We start from the raw sequence: 26,073 nt of genomic DNA, 5'->3' as shown, positions 1-26,073 counted from the left end.
ATTGGAGGTAAAATTTAGTTATAATTTTAGAGCTAAAATTCTACCATTTTAGTTACACAGACACTGTTCAGATCATGTTGCAGAGAAAATGTAAGAACTTGAGTATGCCTCTGTAGTTATTAAACATTTGCCATTGGGGATAAAATTGGAAGGAGGAGGAAAAGGCAGGCTGAGACAGAGGGTGATCAAAAGTCCAAAAGATCTCAGAAGCCAGTGTGCCTGGGAGAGTTTAAAAATGGGACATTGATGTCAAAGCCATTTTGGTGCTTTAAGATGGCCCATCCTCAGAGTTCAAGAATCTTGGAGCCAAAATGAATGATGAGAGTTGGGAGGAGTTTATAACTTCAAATTGTCACTTAATTTTCTTGTTGTTATTGTCGTGCAATTAATGTCATGGCCATTGATCTAAAAGATGAGGGGTTTTGATTGGATTTTTGGATCTGTAATTGCTGCTGTGATGTGGCTGCCTGGAGGCAAGGACTTGCAAACTGATCTTTCCAATAGGAGGATTATAGCTGAGGAGGGAGTGCTGGGTTTAAAGAAAGAAAAGTTTAAAGCTGTCGTATAGTGGTTTCCACTCAGATGAAAAAGATGAGGATTATAAAGCTTTTGTAAAAAAATAAAAAAAGTTAGTATTTTTAAAGGACTGACAATGGAAAAATTGCTCTTAGGGAAAAAAAAATCAAACCCTCTTGGGACTTGCATTTTGAAAGCATTATTCCCTACAAGCAGAGGGTGAAGTCCCAAAAGGCATTACAGGCAGCTCTCGGGGCTGTGCATCTCCAAAATTCTGCTCCTGAGATAATTTTTCTCATCTAAATTGGTGGCTGAGTTGCTGTTTGCAGGAATACTCTCAGCAATGTAGCCCCTCTCATCTGAGTCTGTGACTGAAGGCTTCAAATATTTTGTTGGTTATCTTTTCTGTTACTGCATTTTAGACCCTCACATTCTGTGTAAAAAGGTCTCTTCTTCTCTCCTTGTTGAGGCTTGAAGGTACTTTTTGCAGATAGAGGAGAGTTCAGGCTGCCTCTGGGAGGTTGCTGGGCATGGAGGACTCATGGAGAAGGGAGAAGGGAGAAAACAAGATGGAGAATATGAAAACACAGATCCATTTGACAAATGAGGGGAAATACTTCTTTCCATATTCCCTTGGTGCTGCCTTAAGCCATTAGGTCAGGAAAGGATTCAAATGTTCATTTTAGACCCTTGATGTGATGTCAAGTTAGCCCAAGTAGACAGGCCACTCAGGTACCTGAGATGTGTAAACTGGATTTGTTTATGTGCTCTTTTTGTGTGATTTACCCAGGATTATTTGTATTATTTACCCAACTTTCTAAAGATCAGTGGTATTGCAGCATCTGAAGATTTTTCACTATTGTGTTCTATTGGGTCTCTGAATAGCCTGTGTTTGACTTGGATCAAAACATGAAGCAGTGTCACAGGCTTCAATACTCCCTAGTAAAGGCCAGTGTATTTAGTCATGGCAAGTGTAAAACATCTCCATTCTGTGGTTAACTTTCTTTTCTGTTCATGGTAATATTTTAAAATACCATCTTCATGATAACAGCTTCTTTTTGGAGCATACCTGCATCAGCTGGAAGGGTAATGGCTATAATATTAATTGTTACAGAAAGAAATTTTTTTCACTTATTAGCAGAAATGAGTTAAATGAGGTAAAGCCGGGTCGCACTACTGCACAGCATGTGCAAGCCCATGCTATAACCCCTTGGCTAAAGCTCGCACATCCACATTTGGTTTTAAGATTCAAAACTAGAAGATGAATGCCTTTCTAATTGCTAGTGCTAATTGAATTACTGGGGCATTGTGAAAACCTGTGGAAAGACTACATAGAATGAAAGCAGCTTAGCTTGAGGACCTAAGCTGACTGGCATTGCTGCGGGTTGGTGCTTCTGGAGAGGCTGGATCTGACAAAAGTTTGCAGACACTATGCTAAACACGGCTAAGGGACCAGGTTAGCATGGGAGTCCTGCCTGGCTAACAGCCACAGGGCTATGCAGGATGCTCCTTGAGGTAATGTTGGCCATGTAATGGAGAAGGCTGCTAAAATCCTTGAGGGTGCAGGAATGGTCAAGTCCATCCCTGCCTTCCTAATGATGGCGAGGAAGCAGAAACACTGACCCACGCAAACCAAACCCTCAGTTTGCTTCACACCAGGGATCAGTGCTGTACAGCTGGCTGTGGTTCTGTCTCTTTGTACTTGGCTTTTAAAATTCAAATGCTTTGGCCAGAAACGTTATAGCACAAGTCTGTGTCTCAGAGGACATTAGTCTGTAGAGACACTTGGCAGGACCACAGAATATCTGCATGTGGAGTAACTTGCTTTTTCATTTTGTAAACCCTTATGTAAACACATTGTTTGGGTCACTGGGAGTTGATTGTTTAACTTTTCTTGCTACAGTTTGAAAAGAAACAACAACAAAGTCCAAAAGGAAAAAGAAACAAAACACTACTTATTTTCCTCTTGTGCCCATGTAACACTTTCCAAATGTAAAAGCCTCTTAGGATATGGAAAAGCAGCAACACTATTTATACTGCCTTTATGAAAAGACTGATCAAAGGAGCACAACTGTGCTTAGCTTTATTTAGTGTTGATGACCGCATTAAGGTCAGGGTGCATATTATTTTATTGAATTCAAAAGTTGTGGGCTCTGCAAAGCATAAAGCTGGCTGAGGCTCTGATGTGTGCTCGATTTATATCATATTATGTGCCATGCTATCACAACATGTTTTGTGCTCTGATGGCTGCATTTCTTTGTCAGTCATTTGAAGAGTGTACCTTGTGTTTGGGGCTTGTCTGTCTCACTCTCTCCCTCTCTCTTTTTTTTCTTTTTTCTCTTAAACCTTGCTGAAGGGTATTGAGAATTAGGAAAGTTTGACCTTGCTGTGGGATCACATGAGTTTTCCTCCATGGGAGAGGACTAATCCCAGCTGTGTTCAGCTGAGCAGCCAATACTCTCAGTGCACAGGTGCAGAGGGGTTAAAAGACATTCATGTGCCCTGACTCATCCTGCTCAGCTGCTGTGGTCAAGCAGCTTTCTTGGCCACTAGCAAGGCTCTGAAGAGATCTGTGGAGTAAAAATAGGCATACAGAAAAGCCTAAAGAGATGAGGGCAGTTTCTGCTGATTTCCAATACAGACATGATACCTTGTACCAAAATGTCTTCATGTGTTGTACAGATGACAGTGTGGGGTTAGTATCCTTTTTCCTGGGGTTAGCGGAGAGTGCTCAGATAGATAATTAAAAGGGTTAATACTAAAATGGTGGTGTGCCAACTGACTGCACAGCTGATTAAAGCTTTAAGGGGTGGATCAGATTAGATCCTAGACCAGAAGTCTCACTAAAAAGCTTTGCATAGCTCTTTATGGGAGCTATTGTCTCTTCTTCTGCATACAGGGTAGTGACACAGCTTTTGTTCTGTCCTGCAGACAGTGGCTGTGAGTGGGCAACATGGTCTAGCTCTGAATATTGCTGGCGTGGGACAGCAGCCTTTTGACATGGCATAGTTCAGCATTTTATTGTTGAGATTTCTCCTTTTGTAACTGCTGGTCACATTGGTGATGAAAGCAGTGCAGCATTTAATGCAGACAAAAGCAATTCTTATGTGCTAGGCAAGTCTGAAATAGTCGGGTTTTCCTCCGTTCTCTGGACTTCACAGGTTGTCTGTGACTACTGGTCCCCGACTCCTCCTCCAGTGGCCCCATTTCTCACTTCATGTATGAGTTACTGTTTTTATTACCTTCATTTAGTTATGAGGGAGAGTCTGTATCCTTTTTTTTGCTTTCCTTTAATTGCATTTTCCCTAGTTGTAGTTTGACCTTTCCACCTGTTTGGCAGTAAAGATAATGTGTGACCCTGAAAATGGAAGGTGAATAATTCTTTCCTAGTTTGCTCTTGTACCACAGGCACATTTATGTGACAGTAGCCGTGGTGGGTCTCCTACCAGCAGTCCTTGTTGGCTGCCTGGCAGAGCTCTCCTGCTGCTGGATTTGGTGAGGACAGAGCCCAGCTGACCCAAAGACTACCTGCATTAGCCCTGGTCAGGTGAGCTGGAGGTGCTTAAGAGCTTCTCATTTTCCAAACACTGAAGACTTTGGTCAGACTAAGACTGGCAAGTACTCCAGTAACAACACTTCACATAGCATGTGGGATCTGGGAGTTTTCCCCTTGATCACTTGGAAGGAGGGCTGGCAGTCAGGACCCTGGCAGAGCTGCAGATGTCCCTTTGTTTTTTCTGTCACATCTTTGCGTCAGTTCATCTCTGCATGTGTTTGAGACAAGAGCTGTTCACAGGCCTGTGTTCACACCTTGCCTGCCCTCCTGTGAGAAGATTAAAGATCAGCCCTGGGTGCTGGGAGCTGCAGGTCTGCTTCTGGTGCTCCTCTCATGGATGGAAGATGGAGCTGAGTTTCAGGGATGCAACCTGTGTGTGGTCCTGGCTGCTGCAAGGTGGAGGGCATCCAAAAGATGGGTTTGCCCTCAGTGTCTGTAGGGGGGGATTCACAGCAAGTGCCTGTAGAGCTCCAGTCTTGCAGCTGTATCCTTGCATGGCTTTGGTGTAAGAGATTAATGCACTGTCGATGCTGTGAGGTCATAATTTGATTTAATTTATTTCACATTGAACTCATTAATTGCTCTCTGTCATGAATATTTTTGACCAGCAGTGAGCAAACTGTGATGTGGGTGCCAAAGATGTTAGCAGACATTGAGTAGTGTGTAAAAGGGTGCAGCGGGATGGGTGGGGAGACACTTGCCAGCTCCTGACTTCACTCAGTTTGCACTGCAGGCTTCACTGCTCATCTTGGGATGAAATGCAGGGTCTGACACTCGAGTCTTCAGGGGTGCTTGACCCATCTTGGAGGTGTCATTAATGATATAAGGCAAGTGTTCAGCTGCAGTCATAATTTCCTTAGGTTAAGAAGCTCCGATTTGAATTCTTTGTGACAGGATCTGTAAAGGTACAAAAGAAAGTAATAAGCTGAGTAAATCAATAGGTCAGTAAATCTAATAAGGATTTAAGGTCTGCCCTCCCTTCACTGAATTTGAGTAATGATGATTATATATGAGTTAAACTGCCAAGTTTGGACTTGAATCCAGACTGCTACTTCAAGCCTTATTGTCCTGGCTTTTAGCTTCTGGTCCAGATCCAATACATTAGGATTAATATATGTATATTGGCAAGTGCAAATAGACCTTAAAATATGGTAGATACCGGTGTGCGCTGTTCACAGCTCTGTTTCATATATATGCATCAAAGTCTTGATTTTTCAGATAAAACTGAATAAACTGGAGGAGGTGACAGGCTTTTATGTGCAGCAAATGGCTTTTGTGACCCATTTGGGAGAGAGCTGGAAGTTTTACACTGGTGGCTGTTGGGCAATACTGGCCTCCTATCCAAAGAACTGACTTAGGAAGGTACAGAAGGAAGATAAGTAGAATATATTAAATAAGTTGAAAAATGAAAGTGGAATGGCACAAAATATATAAGTAAGTTCAGTGTGATAGCTCTTTTCTTTATAGGAGTTCAACTATTAAGTCAGTCAGATGATTGTTGCTTTGCTGAAGGCAAGTCTCTCTAGGTGGTAAATTGTCCTCAGTACCTCCAAGGTTTAGATCTTTTTTTATGAAAGAAATCCCTCATGCAAACTGAATTTTGCCTGTAGCACTCCTCTAAGGCATCAACTTTAAGCCTGGTCCAAAGCTAATTAAATCAAAGAGTATTGATGAAATAGTTGGCCTCCTGCTTTGGCTTTGCGTTCTCCTTGCTTGAGCAAGGGGCTGTCTTGAAACCCTGACATCTGCTGATTTATTCAGAACTAGAGAGAGAAAAAAGAACTTATGCCTCTCTTCTCTTGCAGAAAAAAGTGAAAATGCTGTGAGGGATTGAGGAGAAAAACATTTGGAGAGGAGGGCTAACCTCTAAACTGGGAGGTAGGCTGGCATTTTCAAGAGCTAGGGGCATGTGGAGAGCTGACAGCATCTTCTTCTGCTGTTAGCCAGCACATTTCCATAGAGTCCTTGCCAAAAACTTCCCCAAAGTGAGGGACTTTAGTCATAGCCACTACAAGAAGGGCTTTGTGAGTACAGTACTGTCCTTGTCCCCTCTTGCTTTCTATGTCACAGGCAGCTTAGGCCAGCTCTGGTTTTGGGAACATGTAGCGTCTTACATGAAAAATGCAGTAACAGCTATAGCAGGGCGATGCTGCTAGGTCAAATGAAACAGGAGTTTGGAAACAGAAAACAGCATGATGAGAAGACAGAGGTAGTACTGTCTCAGTGTCTTCAAGGTAGTCAAAAGCTTTCTATTTACCTGCATGGAGTATGTGTATTTTATGTGTGTACAACAAAAGTGAAAAATCCAGTAGAATACATCAGATTTCATCAAATTATTGGAGTTTGATAATAATTTTGAAAACTGTAGTGGTTAGGATAACCATTTTGTTATATTTTAAAAGATCCTATAACTTTTATTAATATCTATATCATTGTCCTGCATTTAATGCCAAGCTTTATGTCCTGTAGTACTTTAGATTAAACATGTATTGTGCTAATCATCCAGGCCCCAGACTGTGAGCTGGCAACCAAATCAATTGCCCATCACACTGCAGAATTTTTGTGTGGGTATGTGTTTCTGTATTTGATCAGTGTGAGAGAACATATCCCAGACAAAGGAAAATTGTTCTTGGGAGAGCAACTGCCACAATTTCAGAGTAAAGGCTGAAGCAGCCTAATTTTAAGATTTTGCATATAACAGATGAAGCTGTTAATAGCATCTTGGCATCAAGATAGCACCAAAGAAGAAGGAGATAATCAACAGGTACCCATCCTTTGGTTTTGGCATTTTCCTGTTTTTGTTTTTAATACCTCATTCCTTATGCATAATGGAGGTGGTGCCATTATTGTCATGGATACAGGGCACAATGGCAATTAAAATGGATGTGGGTCTTTTGTTTCTGGGACCATGTGGTGGCTGAAGTGTCTCTTCTTGTGATCAGTAGCAATTTGCTGAGATTATCTGATGTGTGTGACTTCCATGAGCACAGCCAGTGGAGAGCATGTGTTTTGGTGCTTCTCATCTGAGTAAACACCAACCAATGGGACCCACAAATTGACTTTATCATTGATCACAATGGCCTTGGGGAAATGATAGTGGTGTTGGATATTTCTATCTTCAAAGAAGCTGGTATTACGCTGAATTGCTTTAATTTTGGCTGGTAGGGAAGGGGTGGACCCAAAGCCTTGGTGCAGAAGGTTGGTATTAAGTGAGAAGAATGTGGAAGCTGGAAGTCCCTGGGGCAGTTGTTGCTGTGCTGGGTCAGGGCTAAGGGCTTCTGTCCTGGCTGGCAGGAAGGAGAATCTTGTGCCACCCGATGAACGGGGACATGTCTCTAAAAAATGACACTGTGCTCTTCTTGCCAAAGCTTTTCAAAAGGCTGTGAAGGAGCAGCAATGGCTCTGAGCCATTACTGTGCTCCCGGAAGGAAATCCTGGTTGCAGAGGGCAGGTGGCAAAATGCCAACTGACTTTTGGGGTGGGTGAGGGTTTGTCAGGGTTTTACTGCTAGCGATGGGGGTGGATGAGGACAGAGGGCAGCCTTAGGGCTGCTGTAGGGTTGCAGTGGCCGAGGAGGATTGAAAATACCACTGTATTGAGGTGCCCATGGCAGAGTTACTTGGCATAGACATGTACAGTCTCTGCTTTGCATGTGGGCTGTCTTAATGCCCTTCTGTGTTGCTAAAGGAGCAGAAATGTCCTGCTACAAAGATGTGATCCAGCCCCCTGCTTGTCCAACAAAGAAATTCTTGTTGCTAAACAAAAGGCTTACTTAAGAAGTATATAGATGCCCAGAGTTTGAATTTATGCTTTTCCCTGTGGGATGAGTCATTGCACTGGTTTTTAATAGAGCCCCTCTGGATTTATGCGGCTGCTGCTCAGATTAAACTCTGATCCAGTGTGTGAAATAAGACTCAGTATTTGTTGTGCTCTGCTGCTGTCCTGACACTTGCAGAGAATTGCTGGTTAAAGTCTGCTTCTGTTTTTTTCTGTGCAGATGGCAGTTACTAAACACATTACAGAGCATCCTCCTTTCAGGTGACACTGGCTGTCTGCACGTGTTGCTACTTGATTTTTTTTTAAGCAAACATCGAATACCTGCTGGCTTGTTGGTTGTATTTCATTTAATTGAATTCAGTCTTATGTGAGAACATGCTGACAAGTCCAATCAATACAGTCAGTGAAAGTGTAGGAAGAGGAGGGGAAGAAAATCAGCGATATGACATGTTATAAACTAATAACAAAGTTGTTGTGATGATTTGTAATGGTAATTTTTAGTTCCCCCTTTCCCCTGTCAGAACTTTTTTTTTTTTTCCCCTCCCTATAGTTGCTGCCAGGTTCTGCCTTGAAATTTAGAATTACGATTTGTCACACTTTTGGACCAAGCAGTGTTGATTCCCCTGGGGAGGGGAAGTGAGCTGGAAGAGCTGGGTGCTTTGGGTGGGGCAGCGAGCGGAGGAGGAGCAGGAGAAGAAGGGAGATCGGGGTTGTAGGGCGTGCCAGTGGTGCTGAGCCCTCGGATGCATCCCTGCTGGTCTCTGCTGTAAGTAAACCTGCATGTAAAGCAGATAAATGGAAGTCAGAAAAAAGGGAAATTTCTTTTCCTGTGATGTTGTTGCCTTTGACTTTCTTTACTTTTTTGAATTTTTTTAAGAAGCAACGGCTTATCTGCCAAGTAAACCCGCTCTTTAAGAAGCAGGGGTGGGCAGGAACTCTTGGAATTAAAATTTGTGAGCCTTGCAGTCTGCTTCTCTGCCCTTTGCATATCTTGTGGGGGTTTGTAAACTTTGTTTTGCTTGACAGCTTATCTGCATCTATGAGGGAGGGTTTGCCTCTGGGTAGTATGCCCTTTGTGTTAAATTAAGCAATCCCCATTTCTCTGTCCTGCAAAATTTGAGCTGGAGCAGCTGTATAGCTCATCTGTAGTGCAGCAACTATTTTTTTACCCTCCTTTACTTTTTTACTGCAGTTTTTGTTTTCTGTGTTTTCTCTTGTGTGTCTGTCTTCCTTCCCCTCATGCTGTCACTGTTGAATATTCAAACTCTTGATCTGCACATGGGCTAAAAATCATTATTGCTTTGAACTTACAAATGAATTAAGTGAATTCCCACATCCACTGCAGGAAAGGAAAATATTCAGTTTGAAATATAATTTGGAGCCTGTAGGAAAATGCATCTGATGAAGTTTGTGCTAATTCTATAGCTTCAGTACCAAAGCACCAGCTCTGTTATCATCAAGAGTATTGAGTGCAAGCTCTGTATTTTCATAGTAACTCAGTTATCATGGCTAATTAGTTTGAAGGCTCTTTGAAGAAGCCGATGTATTGACTAAATAAGCTCTTATTTTTCAAACCAACTAAAGGCATTCTTAATTTACAGAGCAGATAGTTGTAAAACTGCCTTCAGTTTGCATACTAGGAGCCAGTGTGAAGCCTGAGTGTGCTTGGATTCAGGCTTACTCCTGCACTGTCTGCCATGGTTGGTGTCAATGTGCTCGAGGGAGGTTTCTGGGTCTTTGGCACAGTAGTGCAGCATAAATGTGTGCCACTGGGCTTGATGTGCCCAGGAGGGGGATGTCACATAATGACGGCCTCTGCATCATTGAAATCAGGGGCAGTATTACCAGTCTGTTCCCTGTTTGCAGGCAGGATAGATCCAATAATGAAGAGCAGCTTTGAGCTTCTAAGCAGATGACATGGCTAATCCTAAGGCATGTATAAAGCGGCCGTAGTTATTAGGAGATTTGTGGCTTTGAAAGTTCGGATTCCCTTAGTGCAGTTTGTTAATGGCAAGGATTTGCAGTAAGTGAATAATAGATGAAAGTCATTGAAAGGCTTACAGGGGATTTCTTGTGACGTGGTGCTGGTCTGTCTCATGGCAGAGCTGCAGATTTCTGGGGGGGGGGGTGGGTTGTAAAATCTAAAAAAAGATAAAAAAAAGGGAAAAGAAAAAAAAAAGAGGGCAGTCATTCCTGTTTTGTGTCACTTTGGATGATCAAGTTGATGGTATGATGCATTGGGAAGTACAGCCACAGTGTGCAGAGTGCTTTGTGCTTAATTCCCTTGGCTCTGGGGCTGGCAATGCCCCAGTAGCAAAAAAGACCCTTCATAGCCCCAGGGTCTGGCAGCTGGGGGGAAGAGATACCCTTGGTCATCTTCCCTTCTGCACTGTGCAAGGTGAGCAGGGCTGGTGCTGCACCTACTCACCATCTGGCACAACTCTTCACTGAGCTCCTAGGAGTATTTCCGCCTGTAATGCTTCTGGTACCACAGCACCAAGCATTACCTACAAGCCAGGATCTGCTGGGCAGCAACCCCAGTGGGGTCTGCAGTTCTGTGTGGTGCCTCTCCTATGGGACTGTCTCCCCAGCTTAGGCAGAAGGGTGTCCCAGTGCTTGTGCCAGGGACTTTGCTCGTCTGGAGTGGTGTGCAGCGACTCATGCCCTTACCTGCTTCTGTGGTCATAGATTTCATCCTAGGTCACTGGGCTGGCACACCTGCGGACACCCTTTTGGATCAGCCCCTGCTCAGAGCCCAGGTTACGGCTGCAGACAGTTCCTCCTGAGTCCATGGGGAGCACAAATCAATGAGCAACTCTCTCTGTTGTCATGGTTTGATAGAGATGTGGGTCAGAAAAATATTGGGCAGAAAAGCTGTAGGTTGGTATCCTGACATGGGATGGAGTGTGAGAGCTTGCTGTCTCCAATTGTTTTAATTAAAAAGAAAAAAAAAAAAAAGCATTTAACTCTGCTGTCATGTTCCAAGTTGAATTGCACCTGTGTTGTATTTGGCAGCACCTGATGAAGCTACAAGTGGGGCAAATCCTGATGAGTTTTGGCTGCAGAAGCAGCTGGGGAAGATTGATTTGATGCTGGGATGTTATATGAATAGCTGCAGAAAGCAGAGTCTTGTTCACCCTTCTATCAAAATAATCTTCACTTCCAGGAGTGTTGGTGAGGACTGTCTCAAGGCACTTTCTGTGATTTTAGTCACCATCGTGGCCTGCCAATGGGATGCTTGTGTGTTTTGTAGTTGGAAGTGTAGTTACAACAGCCTGCAAAATCTGTATTAAATCCAGAAACTCCACTGTGTGCAAAGCATTCATTGGGAAGTTGAAGTCATCTGCAAGCTCCAGTCCATGGACTCTGTGACGAGGGCATGTCTGTCTTGGTCATGTCGCAAAACCAAGTGAAAGTTGGGAAATGTTTATGGCTACTGCCATATGTGTTCCTTAATTCTTCTCCCTTTTGGCTTTGTTCAAACTCACTGTGGTAAAAACAGAAAGTGAGGATGTAGTTAGAAGCTGGTTTATGTGAGGATCCATGGAAAGAGGCAAATTCCCTACAGGCAGATAGGTGCATATATATCTGGCATAGTTCAATTCCTGCCTTGCAGGCTGTTGTGTTGCAGAGACCTGCTGTAGTTTCCAAAATTTACTTGAGCATTCGATTTTAAGGATGTGCAGTATTGGTGGAGGTGTAATCCTGGGGGGCACTTGTCACCTGAGCAGGTGTGACATCTGGGTTAGTGACAGTCTCAGCAGCTTGGTAGATGCTGCTCTTTTGTTGATGATCTGCTTCCGGCTGGGGATCCTGAGCATCCATTGGTAAAGTGCCTGAATGCAAAGCAGTGCACTTGCCTGGGCAGAAGTAACCTCAGCCCCGTCACTGGGCAGCTCACTGGGAAATGTTTGTTCTCATGGGGAATTATAAAACTGAATGAGTGTCAGCGTGGTTTGCTTGTTTTAGAGAGGGTGAGTCCTTTATTCTGGCCAAACAGCAGGAATATCAAAGATGTGTTTAGGCAGTGGGAGAGAGAAAAGGATTGGTGTGACTGACAGAAACTGTTGAGCAAGAGATGGTGTTTTATGCAGGGTTATTATGGTTGGAAACCTGTCCCAGCATGCAGGGGAAGCACGGTTCAGCAAGCCCATAGTCAGAGCCGAAAGCAGTTCATCCCCAGGATTTATTGTGTGTGCAACTAGTCCCCACCACAAAGAGCAAAACAGTGAAGTTAAATAGCTTAATAAACCTCCTGTCCCTGCAGGCAATGGCCATCAAAAGGCAAAATTATTGTTTGCAATAGTGGGTGCAAGCGAAAGGAGATGCTGACAGGCTAGTAGGGAGGGCTGAGTCTGGGCAGCCTGTAAGCATTGTGACTGTGGGTGATGGCATTGCTGGGCGTGTTGAGAGTCTCACCACTTGTGGAAAATTCACTCCTTTTCTTCCTTGGGCCTAGCTGTCCTAAGTCACAAAAAGTAATGTATGTAGGGGTACATTTGTATGAGTTCAGGCTCTTTCCCACCTGTTAAGGTTTCTTCCAGTATTGTCAGATCATACTTTCCAGCTTTTCCTCTGCTCTGATAGAGTGCTCGGTTTTCCATTTTACTGTTAGTGAAGAGCTGTATTTCTCATCTCAAATACGTGTTTCTGGCTTTGTGGTCAAATTGCAAGATCTTGGGATGCTGAATAACAGGAAAGAAGAAGCAGTTGATTTAAGTAGCTACCATTTTCAATATTAGGAAGAATCCTGGAAAATGCTCAAAGCCAAGCAGTCTTGTGAAGCCGAGTAGCTCTTGCTGGTAGAATTGGCCCCCTCAACTAAATCTGAGAGCTGTGAATTTGTTCCTTCCCTATCTGCCCCGCAGCAGTTACAGGGTTATTTGAAGCCTGGCCTCTCTCTGTTAATAGGGCTCCTCTCAGGAGCTCAAGTGAGCCTGCAATAGCGTTGGAAATAAGTCTCTTCTAACCCAGCATACTGCTTCCTGCTGTAAAATAGACTTGATTAAATTTTCTGGCTCTCATTTTCATTGCTTGCAGACATCCAAACCTTCACTTCTCAGTGGAAAGAGGTACGCTGGGAATTACAACTAATGTTAAAACCTAAATAATGTGATTTGCCAAAACAGTGTTGCAGAGATTGTTATTTTGTTTTGTTTATTTCTCCCCCAATTTGAGATACGATTGTAAAACTTTGCTGCTGGAATAAAGGTGTTTCAGTGAGATGTGTTTGTTCTCTTAGCTTTTGGGCATTTGTGATAATTTCTGCATGGGAAAAAATAGGCAGTTTTATTCCAAAGGGGTGAGCTCACCTCCCAGAAACAGCCTGTGCCTGCCACTAGCGCTTCCCTGTTCTGCTGTAGCAGTGCTGGCTGGGGGCAGATTCAGACCCCATGGTCTTGCAGCCCTCCCACCACTAAGTTTGGCATCAAGGAGTTGTCAAAGTCACACATGGAATGTTTCATGGCATCCTCCCTGGCAGCTCTCTCTGTGCAAAATTCCTGGATTATGGTAAAGAATATCATCTGTGCTGAACTTCTCATTCAGTTTTGAGTACAAACCATTTCTCTCTAGTTAAATCTATTCCTGGCTGTCACTGCTTCCTGGTGTGATTTGAAACTGGGGGCAGAATTAGATAAAAGATTTGCAGGGAGGAAGAGGGAAGGATGTGAGCTGGATGCTTAGAAAGCAGTTGTTTTAGAAGGGTGATCCTAAAATAGCATGGAGGAAAGGCAGGAAGCCCTGGAAATAGGGTGGTGAGGTGTAAACACAGTGACAAGATTTGAGAATTCAGGGTGATGTGGCAGCAGCATCACACACTGGAGATACTTTATACATGGATCACACATGGATGGCTTTTGATCCTCTTCCTTCTTCCTTCATGTGAGGCATGTGTGTTTTCCAGCTGGGTGGTTTATTTTGGACACTGCTCTCAGGCACACGGTGTGATTCATGGGATTGTGTCCTATGCAGGACCAGGAATTGCGCTTGAGGATCCATGTTGGATCCTTTCCAACTCAAAAAGTTGGAAGCTTCCAGCTCAGAGTGTTCTATGATTCTGCTCTATGTTTTGTAAATGAAAACTTGTTTGGGATTCCAGTATGGAGCAAGTCTTATACCTTGGTAGGAGCAATATGTCATGCAGAAAAGAGCTCATCTACTTCTGGGCTTACAGAGGAAGGGAAATTAGTGCCTTCTTTGTAAAAGCATAGAAAAGGTGTAAAACTCAACCTGCCTCTTAAGTGCTCAATGAAACATCAGTTGTACAGAGGGCCATTGGAGACTGGGAGCATTGGCACAGGACAACGACTGGAGCTTCCAGGATCTTGTATTCTGTAGTCATTGTGACGGGAGAGACTGTGTCTGAACAGCAGTACCACAGCATGGGTTACTCAGAAAATGCAGGTGATAATGCTCACGTGAAATTTGTTATCATTTTGGCCTGATACAGCCAAGGTTTTTGTAGTTTTTAAATTGATAACTTTTAGCCACTTTAAATTGTTAAGTATATTGTAACTGGAAGTTATATTTGTGAACGTGACTGTGTATCCAGCTGAATGTGTGTTTGCAGCAGAGCTATAAACTAACAAATTGGGAGCCAGGATGGTTTTTGGATTAGCCCACTTCCGTTTATACACTCTGCCACTAACCAAGGAACAAAGAGAATTTGACTCCTTAACACCCATTAGTCTGTCTCAAGCATCCAAACCCAAAAAGCACCATGTGTTTCTGTCCACTGTGACTTGTGAATGCAGGTGTGTAAAGCTTGAGTCCAGAATCTCTGCAGTCGGAATGCAGTGTCACTGCTCTGCCCTGCTAGCACAGCCATACATCAGCAAATCTCAAAGGATTTTATGATGCCCGCAGTTGCAAAATCTGCTAGGTTTAGGCTGTCCATCAGACCTTTGGGGTTCTTCAGGTGTGGAGAATTTATAAAGCTCCTCAAGTCATCCTATTCAGCTGTTTGTTCTGGGAGGAGAGAGGGATCAGTGTGGCCATTCACATCCTTTTTCCATGTGCATTGTAATTTGAGGGTCCCTGCTCTGCTTGTTGTTCTCCCAAAGCTGTGCATATACTTTTGAAGCATCTCAACAACATGCAGGGCAGACCTATGTGAGTTTTGTGCTGTGCCAATGTAAATTAAATGATCCAGCCTATATTCTCTCCATACCTGTGGTGCAGATGCAATTCAGCTAGGCTTCCTTGTGTGTGGAGAGGGTGGCTATCCTTTGGGTTTTAGAAATGGGAAGTGTGAATGCCATGCAGCCAAAGCCAGATACTGCGCCTGCCTGCACGGTTTGTGCAACTCCCTTGCCCTGGGCTGTGGCCACACACGTCTCTCAGTTCTATGTAGGTGAGGGCCATTTGTGGGAGTGGAAGTGTGGTCCCCTGCCACTGCCATTCTTCTCCTGTCCCTGCCTCTGTGCCACTGGGACCAGATCAGAGTGTTGTCTGTGTTTAAAATCCTCATTTTAAGTTCTGAATTTTTAAAACAAGCTGTATCGTTTCCCTCCTTGGGTTCATTTGTTCTTTGCCCATATGACTGTGCCAGCACCTGAGCAGGCAGGATATAGGGTGGGTGGAAATCTGTGGTGCTATTTGGTGTAGGCTGATCCCAGATATGAGCTGATTGTGAAACTGCAATATTTAAATCCAGTGGCTTCACCACCTCAGACCTTACAGTAACTGTGTGGGATGCCATGTTGTTGGCCCTATCCTTCCGTGGAAAGACTTGCCTGGGGTGCTGTCAGGGATGTAGAGTTCAACAAGAGGAAAGGAATTCAGTCTTTCCAAATTCAAAGCCACATCATTGTGTCGATACCAGATGGAGTGAGTTGTCTTACCAGGCTTTATCTTGGTCCTGTGTCACAATTCCCTCTTCCAGAAAAAGCTATAGGCAGGCATGGAGTCCATGAAAGTGCAGCAGAAATCCTCCCTCCACTCCCTTTCCACCCCTGCTGAGAGATCAGGATTTCACAGTGTGCAGGGAGGTCTTGCCTAAGGCCTTCTGCCTGCCTTACTAAATGTACCTTGAAGTGTAACTTCCAAAGTTGTTTTTTTCTTCAAGAATTTGCTAAATCTAGTTACATTCTGTGCTGTAATTTTAATTGTGGAAACAAAAACACGGGATTCAGAGTTTTGTTTTTCAGAAAGCGGCCAATTTGACTATCCTGAGAAAAACGCAGTGTGCCATAGAGAGTCACAGATGCTGTGAGACTTAAAGTTGTTGCAGCTTAACCTTGGTGACAACCTGAGGGCTGAGGATTGCTCATCCTGAAAAGGGAGATGAGAGCACCTTCTGTGTTCCCTGCACTATTTGAATGCTCTCCTTGGGTATGATTAGTAGCTGAGCTCCATGACTGACTTCTCCTTTGCCCTTTCTACCTTTCCTCAAGTTTATTAAGGGAGGCAGGGAACATTGTGTCACTTGTATGTTCCATTGCCTGGGGCAGGAAAGGGCTTGTTGGTGATGAGATGTTGGATCAAGCTCATTTCCTCGTGTGCTTCAGTTCTGTGTGCTTCTGCTGAGATAAATTGTGGCTGGAGAGCTTAATCCTCCAAGGAGGTGGATGAGAGGGCTGGTCATCAGGTATCCTTGCAACTCTCAGGTGGTGGAACTCTCGCAGGCTTGGATGTGGCAAGGTTTGTCCTGGTCTTTTTGACTGCAGACATTAAGGCAGGCTTGACTCCTTGCTGAAGACGTGTCAATCTGTGGAAAAATTCCCATTGGTGCTTGCCAAAACCAGTCCTTAGTGGGATAGATGTTCTTGCACAGTGACAGCAGTGAGGTGAGGGTTTCATCAAGAACATCAGTCATTATCTGTTAGTCATTAATTTGCCTTACCTGAAAAGCAAGTTAACTCCTTTGCAGATGCCATGGAGAAATATTAAGTTTGGCTTTTAAAATCCCTCTTGGGGCTGGAGGTTTCAGTTCTGCGAGTATCTGCACTGCCCTTCATCTTTCCAGACTGAATAATACTGAGTTTCAAGGCATTTTACACTGCCAAAAGTCCTTTAGAGAAGAGGATAAAAATTAGTAGTCTGTCTGTCCTGCAAAGGATGTTATAGGTCCTGGGAGGGCTAGGCAGGGGCTCTGAAAGTGGTCGTCTCAACCGAGATCTCTGCTCAGTTTCTGCCTCACTTTCTGTCTTGGTGAGCTGCATGATGGGCTCACTGGCAAGATGTCAGTGATGCTCTGTGTGTATTATTTCCAAAGCACTTTCTGATCTGTCAGGATGAAGGTTTCTGGAAAAATGCTAAATAGTATTATTAGTGTAAAATAAACATACTTCAATATTTCTGGCCCTAAAGTAGATCCAGATGCTTTCTTATGGCTGCTGGATCTGCGTTGGTTTTTCCATGGCTCAGTGTGACTGTCTGTATTTGTTAAAGTGAGATAGGATGTGACAGAGAGCTTGTCACAGCATGCTCTTGTCAAGTCAGAAAACCTTTATATTTATACATGCATACACTCAAAGATATATGTGTGTGTGTGTGTGTGTGTAAAAAAGGACAAAATTACTGTCTTAGTCTAAGACACTATTTCTGAGTTTGACACTTCACATGTGTGCCAGGGAGGTTGGAATAAACTCAATGAGTTTATCAGGTTTTATGATCACAGCAGTCAGTTCAGCTGTGTAGGGGAGAAATGGGATTTGGCTGAATAACTCAAAATAGTCTCCCAGGGAAGTGAAGGTGTGTCTCTGTCTTTATAGCTCTGATACAAAAAGGGTATTAAATGTCCCTTGATACCAGCTACAGTTGCATTTTCCAGCCTGTGGTTGAGCTCTGTGAGAGGTAACTTTCCAGCTCTGTTTCAAATGTAAAACATTTTTCCTCTGGTTTTAAGGATTATTAACATTATCATGGTTTCTCTACTACAGAGAAGAACAAGTCTTTCCCATTGCTTAAGGGTTACATTTTATATGGGTTGGGGTTTTACCAGCACTGGTGCCAGGGTGAGATCAAAGAAGCAGGAGCAGCTGGGTGGTCCTTCCTTCTGAGCATGCCAGTGGGAAACGTTTCCAAGTGAGTATTTCAGTGATTTTTTTTTTTTTTTAGATCCTGTTTGTGGAGATGATGCTGCAGTGTCTGAGGGGACTCCCAGCTGTGCCAGGGAGATTTGACACTACCTTGCAAAGACTGGAAAATACAGAAAGTGTGGATAGGTGTTCTGCTGGTGAAATGTTTTTGTTTGGTAACTGATATTGACAGATGTATGATCAGCTAGTAAAATGTCTTGCATTCTTAAAATCAGTGATAATAGGATTTGTTATGTGTTGTGATTTGGTGGCAGCTGGAGTATCTGCTCAAGGTTTCTTGGCTGGAGTATGAGATCCAAAGCTTTCACCACAACCTATTCCATGCTCTGTAAACCAAAGTGAGAAACAGAGAGTCCCATTTTCCAATAAATTTAGATAAATCAAAGCTGAATTAGGGATGTTTTTTGTCCACACACCTTCTCCATCCAAGCTGAGGTCTGTGTTCAAACTGAGTGACAATTGGGAGGTTGCTGCTGATTCCCAACATCTGTGCTGAGAGCTGCTGCATATGCTCATCAGCTCTGATCCTGCCCTGCCTGAGACACTGTTGGTGTATTGATCGCTAAAATCTCTGCAAGTGCTCTACAGGGACTAAATCTTAAAAGAAAGGCTTTTCTGCATTGCACACTTTAAACCACTTGAGAAGGGGGATTTGAGGTACTTTCTGTATTTTTGCAGTTTTCTGCTGTCCAGAGACTGTATAATTACATTGTATTGAGTTTATGCCACTACTCCCTTCTGGCATAGGATGCTCCTGGATTGATAGAAAACAATTTAAAGTATGAAGGTTCTCACTCATTTAATACAACCTTACCTGTTCTTTGTAAAGAACAGTGTTGCAAGCCTACTATGCTTCCCTGGTCAGTTTTTTTGTTGTTGTTGTTTTTGGTTGGTTTTTGTTTGTTTGTTTGTTTGTTTTTCTTTTTTACTTAAACAGGAAAGAAATGGTAAAGGAAAAGGAAGCCAGCTAAGTAGTTGGAATGTACTTAGCAGAAATTGCAGGTGGATCAACCTCCTTGGTTATCATCCCTATCTTGGAAGGGCAATACAATAAATTTACCACAATTTTTTAGTATATTGTTTTCAACTTGTCTCCTGTCCTGTGGTATGAGTTTAGTGTTCTATCACTGCTAGTTTTCCTAGTCTTTGGTTTGAAACAAACTCTTGAGATAATGATACCACTTACTGCATCCCTGGTCACAGCAGGACTTAGCCTGTCTGGAAATACCTGACATGATCCAGTGGATGCAGTGACTTGCTGCCACGCAAAAGTAACTGCTCACTGACCCAAAGAACACCTTTTTTCTATTTTTTTGGAAACTTACTGTGTTCTTTGAACTGCTGAGAAGTACTCAAGACATAAGTCCAAGAGTTACTACAGGCTGCATACCTGGAACATGCAGGCCATCTCAACATATGGAGTAAATCAACGCTGCTCTGCTGACTTCAGTGCAGCTGCATCTATAACCACTTGCTGTAACCCTGCTCCAGACTGCAGGGATGATTGTGTATGAAGAGTGGATAGGAATAAACCCTCCCTTTTTTCTTACAGCTGTACACTTTATGAACAGAATAAATGGGCCACGAGTGGAGGTGAAATAGTAAATTATTTTTGCCTCTCTAGAATGACTTTATTTGGACATATGCGAAGTTCCCTCTTGTTCCCCATACTTCCTCAATCAAGTAGTTGATATGCATGCACTTGGTTGCTGACATTAAAAAATACATCAGTAACTAGTTCAGAGATGGGTGTTTCAAAAAGCCCCATATACATGCACCTGCACAGAAACAAATCGGGCAGAGCTGACACTGTGTAAAGACAGGGTGGGTAGCACCCATGTAAGCCACGTGACTATAGGAAAAGGAGCTGCTTTTCTGTTTCTATGTTCCCAGAGAAACAGTGCTATTAGGCTTATGTGTGATGGATCAGAGTGCACTGGTATTGCTGCAAGCAAAACTCATGAATTTTAATCAACTTTACTGGCTGCCTTGAAATTTGAGTTGAAAGATAAATGTGAAAAACAGGCAGCCCATACTGTTTCTGGAACAGAACTGCCCCTTTTCAGTTGATTAAAATAATTCTTCTTTTAACTTGATAATCAAAAATACTTCCATGTTAGCTCAGGAATTTTTTTCCTACGCTAACTTTTCAGGTCCTGCCAGCGTCATGTGTTTCCCAGAGCCAAGTGTCACCTTGTGGCCACCCAGACAGTTGACCTTTGCTGCAGAGATTTCCCAACTGGCAGGGCTTGTTGGCTGTCTGCTTTCAGCCATTTGGAAAAAGATGGGTTTAGGGCTTTATTTAAATATTCTTTATGTCTGGGGAAGGGGAGGAAAAAAGGATTGCTTGGTGAAAACTGAAAGGACTGTCCAGGGAGTTGGAGTTCAATTTATATTCATTGGGAACTTTGGCACAGCAAGCATACTTGTCCTTCCCGTCTGTGACTCCAGGGCTGCTTTTAAGGTTATTTAGTTGTGGTATTTATTTGAACATCAGTCTTTCTAATTAAATATAAGTGATTTGAATGCCAATGTTGTCTGTGGGGGACATTGAAGCTTTGCAAAGAAGTGGAGTGAAAATACCAGCCCTTGTCCCTGGACAGAAATACACACCAATCATGTTACTTCGAGCCACTGCCAGGCTGGTCTGGCTTATTTTGCGTAGCTGAGAGTGTTTTCCTCACTCCTTTGCTTCAGGGGTTATCATAGCTGCTTTTCCTGTTTTGCCATTAAGTCACCTCTGTGCAGGATTAAGTTTGAAGGATTTATTTTACGTCCAAACAACTTTTAAGAAGGGGAAATGGAAAATTAGCTCACAAGCAGCAGGGAGGGGAAAGACTTGGTGGCAGACTCCTGAGTGGTTCCTCTGCTCTCAAACACAAGTGCAGTGCTATTTTCTCTTATGTTCTGTGGTTCAACTCCAGAGACGAGAAACCTAGTTTCTCATCTCCTCTAAAAACTGTAGGTTCAGCAACTGCTCTGTATTAGTGAATTCATTTCATTGCAGCTGCAGGAGAGGCTTATTTAATGCTCTGGGAAATTCATGCTACATTCACTAGTGAGAAAGGCAATATAGTTATGAGGCCTAAATGAGTGTGAAAGGGCACATACAAACCTGCTACATACAAATTCCAGCTTGTTTGTACTTTCAGTTGGTTACACCCTTGGCTCAGAACCCAAATATTTCAAGAATTTGGGTTGAGGTATATCCTTTCCTAAAAGAAGTATGAAGTTAGATTACCCTTTTGCATCAGTGGGCACAGTTTCTGTAAGGTCACAGAGGGCTTGTTTGAAGCAGAAATGTTAATTCTTCCAAGGCATGTCCAGAGACTTTGGGAGGGGAAGTGATGCTTTGGTAGGAACTCTGGTAGGAGAACCTGGGGGCTCTGGTAAGAGAACGTGAGGGCTGCTCCTTGCACAATTGAGATGTCTTGGCCCCTTTTTTGTTCAGAATATGCTTGCTATGAAGGAAACCCACCTGATTTCCACTTCGGTATAAAGCATCTGGGACGCCTTGTAGTGCTGTGCTTTGCTGTACTGGAGCCATTGGTGCTGTGCCTGCTTACCCTACTGGCTGATTTTTTTTTTAGTTTCTCAGTGGCCTTCAAAGCATGCACATATGCTGAAGCAAAAGATTAGTTTCACTAAGAAGGCTCATTTCAGATGCAGATGCTCTAAGGGCCTCTGCACAAATGAATCCTGCCTGATTTTCAATTTTTTTTAGAAAATATTTATTTATTTTAATACTCTGCTGGAAACATTCTCTGCTCTCCTTTCCTTACTTCAATTTAACGTGTTGTTGCGCTGCAGATATGGAGGTCAGGGTGTGTGAACTTGTGGCATTTATTAGCTGTCATGTTATGGTGTGGTGGGATCAGCCTGGGTGGCTGGTAGGGCTGTTAATTATTCCCGGTATTTTCTTCTGATACTGAGGAAAGAGCATTTGCTAATTCCTTGAGTTATCCTAACATGTCCTTATACCAGGTAATCAGCTGGCTGAGACAGTGCCTGAACATCACAGGATGCAGTGAGTTGGGATGCTGGGGTGGGATGTGGACACTGCAGGTCTTGGTGCTTGGTGATCCTCACGCATCCCTTTCCTTGCAGTTACCTGGCCGAGCAGTGCTGGAATGGGGGCTTTGTCTACCTGATCATGTTGCGCCGCATCAAGCGCAAAGCGCCTCTGCCTCCCTCCAACGGCAACAACAGCAACAGCTGCGACCCCAAAGCCAAGCCCAGCCCTGAGCCTGGAGACAGAGCTGCTCAAAATGGGAAAAGGACCAGGAAGTTCGGGGTCATTACCAGGACACCGGGTGGCAAGGACAGCAAGGACAAGCTGGGCTCAGAACATGGGAACGGGCACTGCACCCCAATGGAGGTGGAGGTTGCTCAGCCAGAGACCTCTGAAGCAGAGAGCAATGGGGAAGAGCAGCATCAGGGCACCGGGGCACCGTACCGGGGCCACCTATCGGATGATGGCATGCCAGACATTGGGGACCATGCTGCCCAGGTATGTTTGATTTGATTCTCCTAGAGAAGAAAGCAGCAAGTGTGCAAGAAAATGAGGTTGATTTCTCAAACAATTCTGTGGTTTCAATGCTCTGACCTTGGGCTGAGCCTGTAGGTGACAAGATGAGCTGTCAGGGCACCCGGCATCTAAAAAGGGGACAGGAGGATTGGAGAGTTAAAGAGTAATTGGTGGAAACCTCTGTCATACTCCATCTCCGATGGAGGGTAGGTCCTTCTATCTCTCGACCTGTCAGGGTTGGCCTCAGGATTTTTTGTTGAGACAACTGATGACCCTACGACACTGGAGCAGTACGTGTCAGTAGAAGATGGTAATTTTTGTCCATTGGAGCTTCATGTTTAGCTCTGCCTGGACTTGATGTCACCTTACAATTCATGTTAACATTGGGATTGAAACTTCCCTTTTTGATGCACCAGACCACATTGCATGTGTTTGTACTACAAAATTTTTTGGCCCGTGTCTGGGAACCACATGGAAGTAATTGTGGATTTTGCTCAGAGTTGATGAGATAGACAATTTATTAATGTTTGGGAAGACAGTGGGATCGGGGCTTTCATTGCTTCTCTCTTCGTCCTAATGGAGATTTTGGGGTTTGTTGCCTGTCTGGAATTGCAGCATTGCTGGATGGAGGAAAATAACCCAAGCCTTGATCAGGTTTCAGTATGCATCTATCACCAGAGGCACTGTCTGCCAATCTTTCCAGAGGCACTGATAGCATAAACAGATGAAGGCTGCTTTGTTGGGCTTGGGGCTGGCTGCAGCAGCTGGTTTTGGTTTTAAGACTTCAAAGCTGGTAAGAAAGCACTGTGAGTGGACATCTCATCACTAAATTCTGTTGAGAAAAGCAGGGGATTAAACGTGCCCTCTGAATTAGTGCTCCTCAGCACTACTCCAGGGTAGTCGTGATCATGGTTGTAAAGTTACAGTAATTTAATTTAAAGTACTTTGTAAGAGCTAAAAGCAATTAAGGAAGCCTCTGTTTTTTAAAGCGTAATTGCAAAAACTTGCTCATTGCATCAGTGAGACATGTTGGATTTTATGGTGCAACAGAAAGGGAAGGGTGTTTGTGTGTGTGTCCTTGCAAACCTCATAACTGTAGTCATTCTGAAAGAAAACATTAAAAGCTTAAAAATAAATAAATTAATTATTTGATATTTTGAAAGTTCTGGTACATATAAAGGCTTCTTGAGTCTGTTCTGAAGATGTCTAAACACATGTTGTAAATGAAATTGATCAGACTTTTTTTGAAGTGGAAAGCCAAAAATATATATGTTAAAAAAAAGAAACTTTTGATCCAGAGCCATCTCGTGCTAGTGCTACCTTGATGTTTTGAATCATTATGTTCTGAGGAGTAACTTGTTAAGTTCAGAACATATATGTATCAATGTGAGCAATAAATAATTCTTTAATTCAAAGCACATACAGGATGGCTTTGTAAAACATAAAAACATACTGAGGCACTGGAAAAATTCAAGAGCTGTAATCTGTTCAGTTGTGGTACAGTGTCATTTAGTAAAATTGCTTCTCTATTTTTTTTTTTTATTTCCTTCCCCCCTAATATTTTGCTCAAAAATATGACCTTCGTCTGTGTCACTACTAATTACATTTTCCTGACATTTGAATGAGGAGAAATTTGAATAGCTGGAGCCTTAATAGCATGCCTAGCTCATCCTTGCTTTTTAATGACCAGGGGGCCTTATAGAGGCCCATCACTTACAGCATCTGTGGGGTAGCTGCTATCAGAGTAATGAGTAGCTTAATTCAGTTTCTTAAGTATTGAATACAGACAGTGAATAAAATTTTCAAAATTATTTGTTTCCTGTTAAAATAAAGAAAAAAGGGGAGGAATAAATACACTTGTGAGCCTCAGATCTCACTTCCAGCTCTGTTTTCAAAGCGTGACCCAGCACACAGGCATGTGAGATCCAGTTGTGTCAGGAGCCTTTTGAGAACAGCATCCAGGATGTCCTGTCAGAAGTTGCAGCCTCGTTCCAGGCTTCAAAGTGTGAGCCAAACCTCCTATAGCGTCAGGATGAGTTATCTCCTCCCGAGCAGGGACAGGGTGCATTGGCAGGGCACTCTCTCCATGGGGAAAGAAGCGCCGTCCCTGCTGCCTGCCCCATGCTCACCGTCTCCTCCTCATGTTGGCTAATTGAATGGCCAGAACTGTCAGCCCTGTGCCCTTGGGGAGCACTATATTTGCTTTCAGGGGGAGACCCAGCCTGCAGTAGATTAGATGGCTGCAGATGGGAGGAGAGGCTTTGAAAAGCTGCTCAGGGACCAGCATGGACGTGGATGTGGGAGGACCTTGCTGGTCCTCTCTATTGCTCTTTTCCCACCCCAAGAGGCAGATTGGAGCTTCACTGAAACTGAAATGTGGAGTCCGGGAAAATTATTTTTTTTTTCCTCTCTGGGGGAAATTAGTTAGAAGTTGTAACCAAAACAGGGGAGAAGAGGTTGGGTTATCTGCATGTGTTCAGCCACTACTGTGCTGATCCCAGTGGCCAGCTCATGGTCAGTGCCTAAGGGCTGTTGTGCTGGGAGAGCTTTTGAGGCATCTATATGCCATTTCAGTGCCTTTTGCTTTCAGGGTGCTTCTCCCACAAGCATGGGGTTGTTCTGCCATTTTCCCTCCCATTTTCTCTGTGCATGCTGCTCATAACAGCAATGCTGGATCATGAAACGACAGGCGAGATAAATGCTGTTTGTTGAGTGAACCTGCCAGGAGATTCCTGTGTTACTGGTTTGTGTGCAAGTGCCAGTCCCCTTCTTCAGGCTTGCTTTCATCTCTCAGATCTTGATCTGTCTCTCCTTGCATTTGGCATTGCTATCACTGTGTATAAACAAATCTGGTAGGCTGTCTGCTGGTATGTAACCCTCAGTAAATATTGTACCTGTCAATTAGTAGGCAGCATTTAATGTTTACAGGTGGTTAAATTATGCTGCAATATTTTTAGGCTGAACTTAAATGACTTTTAAAAATGTGGGGGCTCAAAGTAGCAAAGCTGTGTATCTGCCTGACAGGAAGATCTCTAAGATCTGGAAAGTAGACCTGACCTTGGAGAGGACCCAGGCTGGCAGCAGTGGGTGGGAGTCACGGGCAGTGATTTAAGATTAGGCAGTCTCTGAGCTGGAGTAATGACCCATCATATCCTGTGAAGACTGGGAGCTTAAACACAGATATCAAAGTTTACTTCTTCTATTCCGTGGCCTGAAACAGGGTGTAGTTTCACAGGGCAATTATACAGGAAGAGAAGTATGGGAAGGGGCTGTTGGAGTCCACTAAAAATTATAAAGAAAAGGAAATGGTGAGCTTTCCTCACAATATATCAGTCCTGTGATTTAACTGTGTTGACTGGTAGGACAGAATCCCTCAGTTTTGTTCTCAGTTTCTCTGTCCTGGTATTTTTGGAAGATCTGTGGACTCCCTTTCGTTGTTGTTCAACCCCTAAGGAGTGCGCAGAGATGGCCAGATACAGCTGGCATGTGCAGGGATCAGAAGTAGGACTGGGGTTTGCAAAGACCAGATTAGGAGTGTAAGGGGCTGGAGTCTGGTTGTCAGAGGGGACTTAAACTGATCCAGGTTTTTCTGGCATGATGAGAAGTTTGGCTTTCAGGTTTGGCCAGGTTTGGCTTTCACTGATGAAGCCAGA

General features: G+C 43.5%; 1 protein-coding gene across 15 annotated transcripts in view; it reads left to right on the top strand.

Moving 5' to 3' along the window:
- PDZD2 (PDZ domain containing 2) overlaps window positions 1-26,073 on the top strand; it is a 201,269-nt gene that overhangs the window by 110,751 nt on the left and 64,445 nt on the right. For 14 of the 15 annotated variants that reach the window (XM_072922595.1, XM_072922594.1, XM_030257570.4 and 11 more), the window contains one exon: window positions 22,000-22,402. In XM_072922595.1, the coding sequence (XP_072778696.1) occupies window positions 22,000-22,402 (403 nt within the window). Of the gene's footprint in view, window positions 1-8,323; window positions 8,616-21,999; window positions 22,403-26,073 lie in introns of those variants that run through there. The other variant, XM_072922596.1, reaches the window with a different exon arrangement.

This window comes from Taeniopygia guttata, chromosome Z, assembly GCF_048771995.1.
Source record: "Taeniopygia guttata chromosome Z, bTaeGut7.mat, whole genome shotgun sequence".
NCBI lineage: Eukaryota > Metazoa > Chordata > Aves > Passeriformes > Estrildidae > Taeniopygia > Taeniopygia guttata.
This window is presented reverse-complemented; position numbering and strand designations above follow the sequence as displayed.